Genomic DNA, 15393 nt, shown 5'->3' with positions numbered 1-15393 from the left:
CATTCATATCATATCATATCATATCCCCCAGAATTCCACGCCTCTCTCTCCTCTCTCACTAGCTAGTCAACCTCATCTTCCTTCCTCTCCTTTTCTCTCATGATATCTTCCTTCTAATAATAGCCACTAATTCTTATGGTACATATGAAGCTAAGATTGTATCTCCAAAAATAGCTTAGTGAAATTTGATATAGATGATCAATGAATTTATTGACTAATTGGTTAATTAATAGTGGTTTGTTGTACGTGCTTGCTTTAGAGGGATAAACTCAACTTAATATATGTGGTTGGGAGGGAAGTTAATATATTTGTATGTCAGTTTTATGTATAGTGGTTAAGTACTTTCATCATCCCAAGTGTAACCACGGTTTGAATAGTATTTTTAGTGGTTCACATTGTTCATGAAAGCTTTATCTTTGCAAGTAAAGATATACAGTATATGGGCTTAATGTCTATGAATCTATTACATGTCACATTAATCGTATTGTGTATAAAAACCAAAATAAAATAAAGAAATAAACCATATAGATTACTACCTACATATGTAGTATATGATATGATAAAATTCCCTCATGGAAAAGTATAAACACGTTTACTATAAGCAGGGATTATATATGATGCTATTTTTCAATAACCAATTAATTGACTAATAACTGTGCATGATTTGGCAACCAGCCGGGTGTAGATTTTAAGAAAATAAAATAGAACAAATACAACAAAACAAAGAAATGTATAATATTCATATGAACAATGTTAATATTTTGGAAAAAAAAGGAATGTGTTAGACTGCCTATTTCTTTCTCTATATATATATGCACACATGTATGTGGTTACAAACCGCATTTTCATGCTCTCATTCACATATATGTACAAATATATCTCAACTTTATCACTCGACTTCAAAGCCAAAATAGCCAATACCTCTTTCCACCATTTGTCTATTTCCTCCTTCAACCATCACTACAAGAAAAAGCTACATTGATAGCAGTAGAAGATAGCTTATTTTCCTGAACTGCTATAGAAGATAAATATTTTATTTTGATTACTTATAATAGCATTAAAACAATGTTATGACAAAAAATCAGTAAGCGGGAAGACAAAATCACTTGTTCCGCCAAAATATAGGGAAAATTTTCAGATTTTACATCAAAAATAGTTTTGAGTGCCAAGGAAAAAAAAAACTTTGAACGGAGAAAGAAAATAAATAAAAGAAAGAAAACCTTCCACGACTCTTCTCCTCCATAGCCTCTCGTCTCCATCGAGTTTTTCTCCGTCTGTTAATAAAAAAAAAAAATTCCGACGAATACTGATAGTGAAACTTTCTCTCACTATATTCGCAAAGAAGACACCATCATTGAATCGAATTCAGATCACACAATTCGCCATAGATAACTCAACTACAGATCTGTTATCTCGATCGGAAACCGCCGTAACTCGACATCCTCTCTTTCGATCTGATTCCATAACCGTGAAGCCTCTCCCGAATCTCTCGTTCCAGCGTCTTTATCCTCCTACAAAGCTAATGTTCAGTCCTCTTCTCTCCGTCGTCCTTCATCCGGAGATCTACTCACTTCTTCCGGCGATTTCCTCCGTCTCTGGGATATTAACCAAGATTCTTCCACAGTTGAGCCTATCTCGGTTCTCAACAACAGGAAAATGAGTGAGTTCTGTAATTCTTTAGGTTCATTTGGGTTGAAACAACTCAACACATTCTCATTTATGTTGCAAAGTTTATGCGTTTTTTGTGATTCTCTTTAGGTTCATTTGTGTTGAATGTTAATTGATTTATCACTAGTGTTACTGCTTTGGTATTTTGGGGAAAGTGCTGAACTTTGTTGGGTTTCTTCTTTTGTGATCCTTTATATTTGTTGTTGTCGCATAGAGAAGCTTCTTTTTTCTTGTACTCAATAGACAGGTTAGTATTTTGAACGGTTTAGTTAGTATATTATTGTGGCTGTTGTTGTTTTCTCTAAACGTTTAACCCCATTTTAGGTTTTTCCATTGAGCGATGGGCAATAGTGAAGGTACCATAAAGCATCTATTTGTGGGTTGTTAGTTGTTTGTTCTCCTACTGGTTCTTGATGTTCAGTTTCATGTTCAAGGCTTGTCTTAGTCGCAGGTGCCATCTATTATTCATACTGATACTTGTCTTTTCCTTATTAGAGATCCTTTTCATGATGTAAAGAGCAAAGAAGAGACAAGTAAACCCCTTTATGATTCACTCCTTTCAGGTAAGTATTATTTCCCTTATACTCTTATTAAACCTTTAGGTCTGCAGCTATTGATGCATATTTGTTTCAAACTTAATTTGGTTCAATCTGTTTGATTCTTAGAACCTCCTGATTTAAGTATTTGGTTTTCAAGCTATGTCTATGAATCACCGATGCTGGATGGTTTTTGTGAAGAAAGGGTCTAAGAAGAAGGTTAGTTTTTAAAAAAAAATTTATAAAACATCTCTTGTCATATCCCTCGTAAATCATAATGCATCATGACTTCTTTCTATTGTGTTTTCTCTTGTAGTGATGTTACGTTATATATATACTCTTGTAGTGATGTTAAGTAACATATATAAATCCCAAGGTTTGCTTTTTTTCTTTTTTCCGTAATACTTTAGTTTAGTAAACCTGAATTGAAGTTCTGCATATGTAATGATATGGTTATCTGTTGATTGTAAATCTTATTGGCTATTACAAGTTATACTAATTTGGTTTATATCCTCAGATTTGGTCTCACTATAAGTGTTTCATGTTCCAGCGTTTTGCTGCTGTAATTCTGCGTATTTGAGAGCTTGGATTTGGGATGATGATGGATTCTGGAGAACATAAGCTTGAAGAAGTAGTTGTCCCGTTTAAAGGGAAGAGCTGTAAGAAGATACGTAAAACTCTTATGTTTATTTTGTTACAACATATCCCAGAGATTTGTGGAGCACGCCTCTGCTAGAGCTTCTCTATAAGCTTGAAGAAGCAGTCTGGTCTTCTTACTTCTTTTGCTTACCCTTTGTAGGGAGGCTTGGGCGAGGTTGTTCTATGTTTCTGCCGCTTTTAGTGAGTATCTTGTAGAACTTAACTATTTTTTCTCTCTTATATCTTTGAATTCTATGTTTCTCTCTTACATCTTTGAATTCTATGTTTCTCTCTTATATCTTTGAATTCTATTTCTTGTAAGTATGTTGTAGAACAAGTGATGTTATCGAGCCTATGATAATGCCCCGGTGGTATGTTAATGGCAACATGATTGGGAAGGAAGCTCTTGGTGTTGCCACCACTGATGAAAAAAAGAAGCCCGAGTTTATACCAAAGCAATACACAGCAGAATGGTGAAGGTTTTTTTCATTTACCCCATCTATTATCATTCTTATTGCACCATTGTACGGATAAGCTGTGATAGCTGTTGCACCATTGCAGCAACATGTCCTATTGAGGATGCAACAGGTCCAGGCTCTCCAACTAAGAAAACTCTACCGCATTCACCGGAATCTCAGGTAAATGTTTTCGATATGTTATGAAGTTGTTTTTGTCAAGTCATGATTGTTGGTTGGCTTATATTATTTGGCATTGCAGCGTATCAATGAAGTCAAGAAGTGCAGACTGATGGATATTACCGGAAAGAAGCTGGTTGTTGCTGAAGGACGATGGGCAACAAACGATCCAAACCAAAAGGTTCACTTTCGTTTGGGTTCTAATGCAGTTAAAGTGTGGGTAGATATTGTCAAGGTAAGCGATGCAGCAGTTTGGAAGCCATCAGAAGAAATCGAGATGATGGAAGATGCCCTTGGCACAGTCATTGCATAGTCAGAGGACAAAGTGATCATCATGTCTTAAATTAACCATGAGGTTTACTGACTCCTACTTTAGACTTACAATCTATCTTATGGATTTGCTTTTTATCTTCAGACTTGTCTTGTTCCTTATGGATTTTAAACTTTGTGTTATGTACTATGTATTATGTTTGATTGTGAAATGGTGAATTAGGGATTTAATATTAATACAGGTTCCGGATCAATTTCAAAATAACATGAAAACAGTGTTCTCAAAACACTTATAATCGCATCTAAAATCCTGCTATAACAGAATATATTATAGCATAAAGATATTGCTTACGAAAACTGAATTAAACCGTTTAACTAACGTGTTATGGTAGAATTACCTAACATAGCGTGTATAATGACTTATAACATTATCTTTAAAAATTTGAAAAGCGGGATAACATAGCATTTCTGTACTGCTATGGTATAATAATATATCATAGCATACGAATTCTGCGCTATCATATGTGAGGTACCTACAATAACAGTGGCCTAACATAGCGTTTGTAAAAGAGCTATGAATTACATATTATAGCGTTTCTCTCGTGCTAACAATGTACATATTTGTTGTAGTGCATATATCATTTACATCTCCTTGACTTCAGAAAAAAAAAACCTAATATATAATTGTACTGCTCTTCTCTCTCTCTCTCCCTTCAAGTGAATAAAATATATCAAAATGTGGACGATGGGCTACAACGAAGGAGGTGCAGATTCCTTCAACGGAGGAAGAAAGCTTCGACCACTCATCCCACGCCTCTCTTCTTGTCCCACCGCCTCCCCAAACACCAACTCTGACCACCGCTTTAATATGGGTGAGATCATCCTCTCTCATTCTCTCTCTCGCTCTCATTCGGCCCCTCACTCTTTCTCTTGTTTGTAATGCTCACTTTCTTTATTGTTATGATTTTCACAGCAGTGATGACGATGAAGGCGGAGCAGAACAAGAGAGAGCTGATGATGCTAAACTCAGAACCTCAACATCCGCCGGTAATGGTGAGCTCACGGTGGAATCCGACGCCGGATCAGTTAAGGGTTCTTGAGGAGTTGTACGGACAAGGAACAAGAACTCCTTCTGCCGACCACATCCAACAAATCACCGCACAGCTACGACGGTACGGGAAGATAGAAGGCAAAAACGTTTTCTACTGGTTCCAAAACCACAAAGCCCGCGAACGCCAGAAACGGCGACGACAGATGGAAACTGGCCACGAAGATTCAGTCCTTACAACAACGAGTCTTGTCTCAAACCACGGATTCGACAAGAAGGACCCGCCAGGTGAGATACCATATATATATAGAAAGATATATAACTAGAGGTGGTCGCTTACATGTCAAACAACTAGAGTCTTTTTGTATTAAATGTCATATTTTTGGGTTGATTAGACATTTTGCTTCGATATTGACATTTTTTGACATTTAATTTAATTTGAATTTTGCAGGTTACAAGGTTGAACAGGCCAAGAACTGGATACGTTCGGTCGGATGCGACACACAGCCAGAGGTATGTATATCGATACATGTTTTTTTTTTTTGGTTAAAAACTTAAAAGTACTTGGTTGGTCTCCTGTTGGGCGCATGAAAGGGCATTTAATTAAGTGTAGTGTATAATTAGCATATGATTACAAATAGAATCTCATAAGAATAAGTGAATTCTTCTTTTGGAAGTTTGGGTAAGTTTGAAAGAAAAACAACAAATTAAGGCAGGGAAGATGAGGCGGTGGAAAGTTAGTTTATCGGGAAATGCAAATAAGCCTTTAAGTAAAAAAATATTCTCAGCATATAGTACTCTATAATTGTAGGAGTATTAAAACTAGTTATTTCGTTTATTAAAAAAAGAAGAAGAAGTAATTAATGGATTTATCCAAAAAGCTGCAGAGACTTTCCTTTCTGTCGGGACAAGCTGCTACGTACGATCGATCCTTTAGATATGTCTTCTTGTTTTTCCTCAAAACCTCTAAATATTATTAATGTGCCTTTTACACTCCAACTCATGCTTGAATAGACTGTTTTGACCTTGGTCTTTAACGGTCTCATTCTCCTTCACCCTTCTCCCTATCTGGAATTTGTTTTGACTGATTAATTTTGGGTCTGTGTGTGTTTGATGGGGATTTTTAAGCATAAAGTTTGTCGGCTTGCCTAGAGATTTTGACTTATTTGTTACCAATTTTTACATTTTCCAATTCTAAATAAATTGACTAATATGAATAATGTTATTTTTATTTTTTTGGATAATTAGACACTTTCCCATGATGATCATCAGGAGCAGCCAGCGAACATACGGGTAGAGCGCAATGGTCGTTGTGGAGGTGACGAGAGACGAAGCTTTTTAGGGAGGAACGTCACGTGGCAGATGATGCAGTTGCCACCTGGACTCTACCCTTCTTCACATCATCATCAGCGGAACCTCATTCTCAATTCAACAAATGTTTCCTCCAACATGATCTCCACTAGCAATGTTAATACTGTTTCTGCTGCTAAAGATTCGGTCTCGTTTTCACCTGTGCTTTTAAGCACGAGAGAAGCAACGAACGCAGAGACTTGTCGACGCAATTATGATGACAATAAAGGTCAAGAACGTCATGAAGAATGCTCCAACGGTGACTCGGATCATCAAGAACAGACACTTGAGCTGTTTCCATTGAGAAAAGAAGGGTTTTGTAGCGATGATGAGAAAGAGAAGGAGATCAGTGGCATTCACTGTTTCTATGAGTTTCTGCCATTGAAGAACTAACCCTAATTGATGTCTTTCAAGAGCAAGACCTTTTTTTGTGTTATTAGATGATTAGTTTAATTAATCAACCAAGTTGGAGAGAGAGAAAAGGGGTTACTTATTTAGGGTTTTGTCTGGGAGTGAGCGCAGGCGTGTCTTTATGGTGTTGATGTTAACATTTCATAAGGGCTTGCCTTAAAATGCACTTTGGACCACTTTCTTTAAATATTAAAAATGAACCAAACAAATTTAAGAAAATAATCGAATGACATTTGATTTTCTCATTAGTTTTTCTTTTGTGTGGATGTGATGAATTAGGGTTTGGATCATGAAACTTGCTTGATTTGGTTGGTGAATGAAGCTGTTTTGGTGCACTGGTGATGGGATCAAGTGTTACGAAAATAGGAACTCGTTACTCTACATCTTTTTTTTCTTTTACCCGTTAAATCTTTATATCTACACACTCATGATCTATATGTACTATTATATGTATATGCATAATGCATATGTCAATGTAGGCATCTGTTCCTATTAGTTATAAATGCGTGAGAGACAAAACGAATTGGGTTGATGTTGAAGTGACTAAGAGAATGGGGAAAATTAAATTGGTTAATTTGGAACTTGTTTTGTTTTCTCTCGCTTGCATGCTAACAAAATGCCTTTACATATGCTATTTATGTATACATTAACTTCCTCCTATTCAACGTCCCTCTCAACCAACAATTTTACTTTGTATTTGCATTTAACATTAAAATTTCATCACATATTTCTTTTTTGGGTTCATACCCTACTAAACTACACAAAAATATTTCACTTAAATCCGAGTATTTTGTTTATTTTTTCTATATACACACATTTTTTTAATTAGAAATAGGAATAATTTTTTAATAACTTAGATTAAGAGTACGTACAATATTAACTACTCTAATTTGTAATAATATTCCGATAAACTAAACCATTTTCTCTTTGATTTTGTACTTTGTAAACACTTCGATGCTAAAGGTTGATGTCTTCTTACTTCTATGCTCTTACAATTTTTATTTATATTTAAAAAGCTACTGTTTGACACAAAATAATTGTAATTAGTTCATCACAATATATATTATTAACGAATGGAGGTAAAGTAGCCTACCCAATATAATTTTCAAATGGGGGAAAAGACAAAAAAAAATATGAGAGTGGGGAAGTGGGAACGTGAGAAAAGGAAAGAAGAGCGACTTTTAGAGGAGAGAAGAGACAAGACTTAAAAGAAAAACAAAATAACTGAATAGCTTATTCATAGAAGAAGCCCTGACACTTTCCTTTCTCTTCCCAAAGATTCATTCATTCTTTTATGTCTCTTTGTACGATTCAATGAGACCTTTTTCTTTATTAATAGTTTTAGATGCAAGATCCATAGTAAAAAAAATTTGTTTGCATTGCTTATTTTGATGCATTATCATTCCCTTCGTCTCACTTTGTATTTGGCTTTATTTCATTTTCATGATGATTGAGTGTTTGTGATTCTTGCGAGCATGAAAGTAAGCAAAAACAAAAAAACATGACTTTAATTATACGAAAAAGTAAAAAAACAAGAAGAGAAACATATGAATGGGTACGTACGTCGTATATAGTCAATATATTATTGTTGTTAGGAAATAAAGAAACACGAATCTTCTCGTGAATTGTAACGAAGATTAATGGTAAAGTGTCATTGTACGATATAATCTTTTGGTTATTCCCATGGATCGTAAAAAAATCTCTGTCTCCTCCTTTGATTCACCATAGTGTCATCTGTGACGTGTTATAATAACACTATATATGCATTTATGACCAACGTGGAAAAGTTACATATATCTACATATGATTTGAATAGTAGTTATTGCACGAAGCTGAAGGTGATAGGGTTTCTACAAGAGTATATATAGTTTATAGTTTTATACTAGCTAATAGATACAATGCTTGACATTTTCATGCATGGATGGTTTTATCCGTGGGTAATTCGTATTTGTCTTTAGCTACAGAAACCTCCATCTGGTAAAGCCGAAGACTATAAAATGTCTACAAATATCTACAAGAAAAAATAAAAATCGTCGAATTAGTAGTGGTCATTGATTTGAACACTTTTGAAAACCCCAACTGTGGAAGAGACAAATTAATTAAGAGAGAGAGAGAATTGACAAGACTGAAGGAGGGTGTGTCTGTGAGGGACAAAATGGTGGCAGGCATGAGGTGGACCATTGGTTTGGCTTGGCTGTGTGACTCACCCACCCGGCTCCTCTCTCTATTCTCTGCATTTTCCCTATTTTAGTTAAACGTTCCATGTGATTCTTCTTTCATTCGCATCTATCTCTCCCTTAAGAACAAGAACCAAGTTATATCAAAAACTAAATGATTAAAGCCTATTTTCAAGCTTTTTCATTATAAATTGTCAGTGATCTCTCTTATCATGAGGTCATCATAATAACATGCACCATTACATTTATGTCACGTGTGTACGTATATATATATATATATTTATTTATTTATATATTACACATGTCGACAAAAAAATATAATACGCATACACATTTAACACTATATTTACAGTGTTCTGACAATGTAAGACTGCATCAAATTCTCTGTATTAATACATTATTTTAATTAGCTACTGAAGGACGTAGGTATCAATTAATAGATTTGTGGTTTCTTTCTAAAACGAATATGATGTCAAAAATAAAACAAAACGAGTATTTAACAATATCTTTAAAAAACAAGATTTAACAGTAAAACCAAAAATAAAGAAAGAAAGAAAGAAAGAAAGAAATAAAACACCAAACAGCTAACATGGTTTTGAGTTACTTCATTGTGGTAAAGTTGATGGATTTTGCAAATAAATTGACTGTATGAGATTGGAATTGACACTGTTGATTACAGAAATAGAACAGTGTAGGTGTCTATAGCAGAGGTAGGGTTGAATCAAAACCTAAATAGGAGGGGAGTCTGACGAATCTAGTCTTGAATGTGTGTGATTTCAAGGCTTTTCTCTTTTACTACGTTGCTGTGTCCCCTATGGCTATGGGTAATCCTATGGAATGTTTTTTTTTTCAATTAGAAAATTTAAACATTTTATGTTATTCCCAGGCCTCTCCTACAAATTTCTCTGCCAGGAAAAAAATAAAAAGTCATCAGCAATATATATATATATATATATATCACTATATATATATATCACTATTTCTGTGTCCACTATATATATATATATATATCACTATTTCTGTGTCCACTATATAAATATATATATATTGGATGAAATCTAAATTGCTTTTTAACAAGTTACGGTTTCAAACATCTATATACACATTTTAGGAGACATTTATGAAATAAATCCTAAACTTCATACCTATTTACAAAAAATGCTATTATCATTAAATTTTACAATTATTTTTTACTTTAAATAATATCAAATTCGAAATCTAATTAAAGAATATTTTCTTCTTTAATTATTTTTTACTTTAAATATGAATATTGTCATTTTTCCTCTTTAAAGTAACCACCAATTTGGTTTCTCCATTATAATCTTCATTTGGTAATATATAATTTGGGAATTTATAATAAATTGTGTGATAACAATTGACAATTTTTTCCAGCAATTTTATGAAAAGGATGAATGTTTTATACTTTATCTAAGAATTTACTCCATATTTTAAACTATGTATATAAATTAAAGTTAAAATTATTGATAAATTAATAAAAATTAAATCTTGATAAATCAATATATTTTCTTGGTCCCAATTTTTTTTTATGGTTCTACTTAAGAATCGGTAAATTAAGAACTCTAAAAATAAACTTTATACAGTATACACTTTTAAAAAAATGATGAATATTTTTATACTTACCTAAAGTGAGACATGCTCTAGATAACACATTATATACACATATTTATAATCAACTAATTAAAGTTTATAAAAGTAAACAATTCATAGAAAAAAACTAACTTACTTTTATTTTCATTGCACACATAAACTACATATACGAAAGTGTTAGATTATTTATATATGAAACTAACAAAAATAGAAAGCCATTTATATTTTACTGATATTATTGAAAAACAACAATATAATTAAGATACTACTATCTCTACAGTGAAAAAAAACAATTCTCGACGATTTAAATATTTAAGAAACTGTATGATATTGTTTTCCTATATTATAAAAAATACATTGTATACACCTAAAACACAAAATTGGACACTACATAATATATAGATGCAAAATACTGTACATTTACAAAATATAAAAATTAGTTACATATATATATTTAATCTATCAAACAAAACACATTTTGCATTTTTTTAAACAAATTTAGTCCACAATATATCGCGGGTAAATATCTTGTTCAATACAAATTAAATACTTGGGCGCCTAGACCCCAACACAGCCGAAGGGTCTAATTTAAAAAAAAAAATACAGTGAGATAATTTGACTAAAACGCTGAATCAAATTTAATGCCAATAAAGGAAATGTATATGCCTAGTTCGGTTTAAGTTGAACCTAACCGTAGCCAAATTTACAATTGAAACATCCGGTCAAATGCGTATAACACAAATGCATTTAGAAAATTCTTCAAATCAAATAGTGCATTTTACTAGTGAAGTCTTAAGACCGGACCAAACATAATACTGCTTACACATATCACATTAAAAAAAAAGTAACAAGATTTAAAACACCACTCAAAGATCACATAACACTGACTGTATCATGCTTATCATCACCTAGCGGAAATGACATGTTTATTGAAGAAAGAAAGAAAACAGAGGATATAATTTTTTGATTGATTAATTCTTGTTGGCGATGAAGAGTCCCCATTTCTGTTCATCCGATGCACACCTCTCCAGCTTTGCCTTCCATCCTCCAACAATGTCATCGTAATCCTCCTGCGTTTCGTGAGATGCATCATAGTTTGTATAAGAGACAGCTTAAGATATTGTGACAACACAAAGATTTCATTTTCCAATCCTGAAAGATTCTTACTTTGGAGAAGTCGGAAATGAATTCTTCCTTTTCTTTCTCCACACTCTCTAGTTCACGTCTCAGGACTTGCGTAAACTGTAGATACATAGCACCAAAAGAAATATACTATGTTATAGCTACAGTCCTTGGTTTATATATATATGTATATATGTTAGTTTCATTCACCTGATCAGTCCGGTCCTCTGCGATCACGTCTTTGAAGCCAGCATCTTTTAGCATCTACATTGAAGATTTAATGTCAGAAGGAATATAGACAAAGGGCCTTGAGGGACAGCAAAAACATATATCCTTGACACACAAGACCAACCTGCCCATAAGCTTGAACGTCATGGAGATCATATCCTCTCTGTTTGATGTACTCAGAAAACTCAGCAGATGGAGTTTTTGGGCTTCTACAGTAGTCACTGATGAGAACTTTACCTCCCGGCTTAAGCCACTTGAAGAAAGTCCTGAACAAAGCTGGTTTGTCCTGGAAAAGAGAGGGAATGAGTAAGCATTTGCAATGATAGAACTTCCAACAGAGAACAATGAGCAAAAGTTGAGTACTTGGATGTGCAGAATGGTGTCTCGGCTGTAAATGACATCAAACGAATTATCTGGGTAGTGTTTTGTGGTGCAATCCGCGACCTCAAACTCAACCGAACAGTTGAGTCCAATAGCACGCTCCAATGCAAAAGATATCATGTTGACAGAGAGGTCGATACCAACAACATGAACATCAAACTTCTCAGCCATATAGAAGTCACCTCCACCAATGCCACACCCAACATCTAACACCTTCTGTCCTGGTTTCAGATTCATTTTCTCCACAAATTCTTTGGTTGTCTCTGATCCAAGAAACATGACACAAACAAACTTGAAATTAATACACAGAACATGGCGAACACACAACACAACCAAAAACGAATAGGGATTTTACCAAGTCCGCCAGTGCTCACAAACCCTTGACCAAAGACACGCTCATAGCGTAGGATTCCACTGGACTTGTACTGAACATTGTCCAAGAAACGCTGGAAGCCTCTGTCATTTTCTGAGCTGACTTTCTGCCAAATCCAACAAATCTGCATCCCACAAAACAAAGAATGTTGTTCATGATTAAGATCTTACATAGAATAATAGGAAACTAAACAATCTTGATTAAAAGAGATTTGTTTGCCTGATTCTGATTTTTCTTGTTCTTCACATAAGCTCCAATGCACTTGCATCCAATCATAGAGAGCTCAAATGAATTCCCGGCAGCATCACGTGTCTGACATTCTTGAAAGATCTGCATTTATTCACCATCAGTTTTAGTCAGTAAAATACAAATGCCACATAACTACTAAGTGAATGTACTTGAAGTTGTCCAATAATTTGCTCAAACAGATTTAGAGACAATTCAACTACATATATGGTGAGTGGTGACCACTACATTACTTCAGAGTCCGATAAACCAAAACTAACAAACACCCAAAGGATAAGATAACATTTCTGTCTCAGTCAATAAGAGGATATTCAAGTGGTTATCTATCCTTTACTAATCACCTCAACCCACTGAGACTTCCATAAGTCTCAACATATTCTAAAGCATAGGCATTCTAATTTCTAACCACTAAGCAATTAAAATCGCAGTCCTGGAAATGTAACTATCAACTGGATATAAGAGAAGTAGAAACCTTGGAATAGAAACGGGGTTCGCGGTAGTGAGTCGGGTTGGATTTGCGCTTACTGTCCCCAGATTGGTGGAAACAAGATTCACGAAAGAATATGTATCCACCAACCTTGATCCAACCAACCATCCTTTCTGCCAAAAGCTCCACCTGAATCCAAACCAAACAGTTGCTTAAAAACTCAATTTCATTCCTCATCTTGTTATCTTTAATAAAAAAAGAAGAGAACATCTTATACCTCTTTGTCAGAAAGATACATGAGGAGCCAGTTGGAGAAAATCAAATCAAGGGATCCATCAGTGATCTTCAGGTCAGGGGATGTAACATCAGCACACATAAACTTGACGTTCTTGTAATGTCCATTAACAGTTTCATTCTAGAAGACAAAAGGAATGCAACATACATACAAGATTACAAACAAAGTCATGAAGCAAAGAAACATAAAACTAAGAAGGTGAATCAAAAAGAAAACCTTCTTAATGACGCTATCAATGAAGTCAAGAGCAATGAGTTCACCAGCCTTTTGAGCCAATTCACCAGTGAACCTACCGATACCTGCTCCAAGTTCCAAGACAGATTTGCCTTCATATGGAGGGAGTAAAGAGAGTACCTACACAAATTAATTAAATCAACCCATCAGATTCCACAAAATTCAAATGTCACTGAAGGAGACAAACATTGAAATTAAAAAAAAAAAAAAAAAAAAAAAAAAAAAAAAAAAGTGTACCTCAGGACGTTCTTCCTTGTCGAGATCAGAAGCACGAGAGTCAAGCATCATAGCTTCAACAGTCAGATCAGCCGAATGCTCAATCCAGTAATTCTTCTGGATATCACGCTCTTCCTCTACGCTCACTCGATATCACATCAAATCAAATCAAATCGAAATCAATTTCTCACATTCTCTTCTATTTTTCCCTAATTTCGATTAATTTAAGCAAAATCAAACGATACGATGCATAGAATCACTGATCTTACCGTACGTTGCAGCCATTTCGGAAATTTTGGGTTAAAAAAAAAAAGGGGAAGAAGATGATACGTTTCGGAGAGAGTTCTCTTAATGGCCTTCGACGGCGAGTCTGGATCGAGAGAAGCTTCGAGATCTACGGTTGACGGATCGTCCTCTCTGCTGCATCAATTCTCTCACAAACGTCTCGAGTCGGAGAAAAAAAAATATGTAAAATTCAGATCTGAGCGAAAGAGTGTGAGAGAGAGTCTGAGTGTGTGGCTCTCATCAGGTGCGCGCCCTTTTTTATAGGGGGAACGATGCGGCGTCACCTCCGGAGCTCTCGTAGACTTACTTTTTACTTTACCTGACTGTATAACTCTTTTACTAAACCGTCGGGTTATTTAAACCGGTTATTATAATAAGCGTATAATTTATTTAGTCAAATGTTATTCTGTCAATTCCTTAAGTTATGGTTAATATTTTTTTTTACTATATACTTTTCATACACTTCAAAATACACTGGTTGAGTAATTATTGGGGGAGTTGGTGGAAGGGAATCTCTAGATCGTTCATTGGGAACCGAGATTTTTGGGGTCCCTGGGGATCTATCAAACTTAAATACTACATAATTATATATCATACTAGTATACTACTATTCAATCGAATCTTTGAAAATATCATATACTACTAGTAGGTACTAACCTCACTCACTCTTGTCACGGTCTTGACAATTATTAGTGTTAGATCACTCATTACAGTGACACGTCGTAGTAAAGGACAACTATGGCTCACGTGTTTTGTCGTCGTAAAGCGCCATTGTGCATCACTCATTCGTCTACATCTGGATTCTCTTCACCTACCCTTCCCTTTTCATTTTTGGATTCTTTTCCTTTTTTTTTTTTTTTTTTTTTCTTTATAGACTTAATAATTGTGGTTACTTTAGAGGTGAATCTTGTTTTACCATAATTACCTAAGCTTGTGTTTCAGTAACGTACACATACACCTCTATTAATACAGAGGATCATGATTGAGTTTGAGTCAAATTTTGTAACTATCTAATATTGGGTATAATTTGTTAATCCATATTCCGTAACATACATTGCGTATAGTATATAACATGATTTCCTCACAAATTTACCCTAAATACAAAGGGTGTGTACGTAATGAGACGATTACCGTTTCACTTTGACTTTTTCAAAACCTTTTGATCACGTTTGTTTTAAAATTTTATCTGTAAACACTACATGAGTTGTGTTTTATGAAAACGAAAACACTACATGACTACATGA

At 34.5% G+C, this 15393-nt stretch overlaps 2 protein-coding genes across 4 annotated transcripts; one reads left to right on the top strand and one right to left on the bottom strand.

Moving 5' to 3' along the window:
• The first annotated feature begins 4376 nt into the window (after positions 1-4376).
• Positions 4377-6808, top strand: LOC104782885 (WUSCHEL-related homeobox 1-like). 2 transcript variants are annotated; one of them, XM_010507956.3, is made up of 4 exons: positions 4377-4620; positions 4725-5084; positions 5248-5309; positions 6045-6808. In XM_010507956.3, exons 1-4 carry the CDS (start codon positions 4485-4487, stop codon positions 6537-6539), a joined length of 1053 nt encoding a protein of 350 aa, XP_010506258.1. In that variant the 5' UTR covers positions 4377-4484; the 3' UTR covers positions 6540-6808. The 2 variants fall into 2 exon arrangements, with proteins under 2 accessions (XP_010506258.1, XP_010506251.1); XM_010507949.3 differs by having other exon boundaries at positions 4722-5084.
• A 4280-nt stretch (positions 6809-11088) lies between these two features.
• LOC104782866 (phosphoethanolamine N-methyltransferase 1) lies at positions 11089-14678 on the bottom strand. Of its 2 annotated transcripts, none has more exons than XM_010507940.3 (12): positions 14134-14678; positions 13886-14001; positions 13631-13768; positions 13397-13534; positions 13165-13308; positions 12666-12776; positions 12429-12570; positions 12056-12336; positions 11817-11978; positions 11675-11728; positions 11510-11584; positions 11089-11412 (listed from the first exon to the last, which is right to left on the bottom strand). In XM_010507940.3, the coding sequence occupies exons 1-12, from the start codon at positions 14147-14149 to the stop codon at positions 11314-11316; spliced, it is 1476 nt and encodes a 491-aa protein (XP_010506242.2). In that variant the 5' UTR covers positions 14150-14678; the 3' UTR covers positions 11089-11313. The 2 variants fall into 2 exon arrangements, with proteins under 2 accessions (XP_010506242.2, XP_010506234.2); XM_010507932.3 differs by having other exon boundaries at positions 13886-14010; positions 14134-14478.
• Positions 14679-15393: the final 715 nt, after the last annotated feature.

Source organism: Camelina sativa, chromosome 1 (assembly GCF_030686135.1).
Source record: "Camelina sativa cultivar CO46 ecotype springtype chromosome 1, ASM3068613v1".
Taxonomy (NCBI): domain Eukaryota; kingdom Viridiplantae; phylum Streptophyta; class Magnoliopsida; order Brassicales; family Brassicaceae; genus Camelina; species Camelina sativa.
Note: the sequence above shows the minus strand (reverse complement) of the source record. Positions and strands in the feature narration are given on the sequence as shown.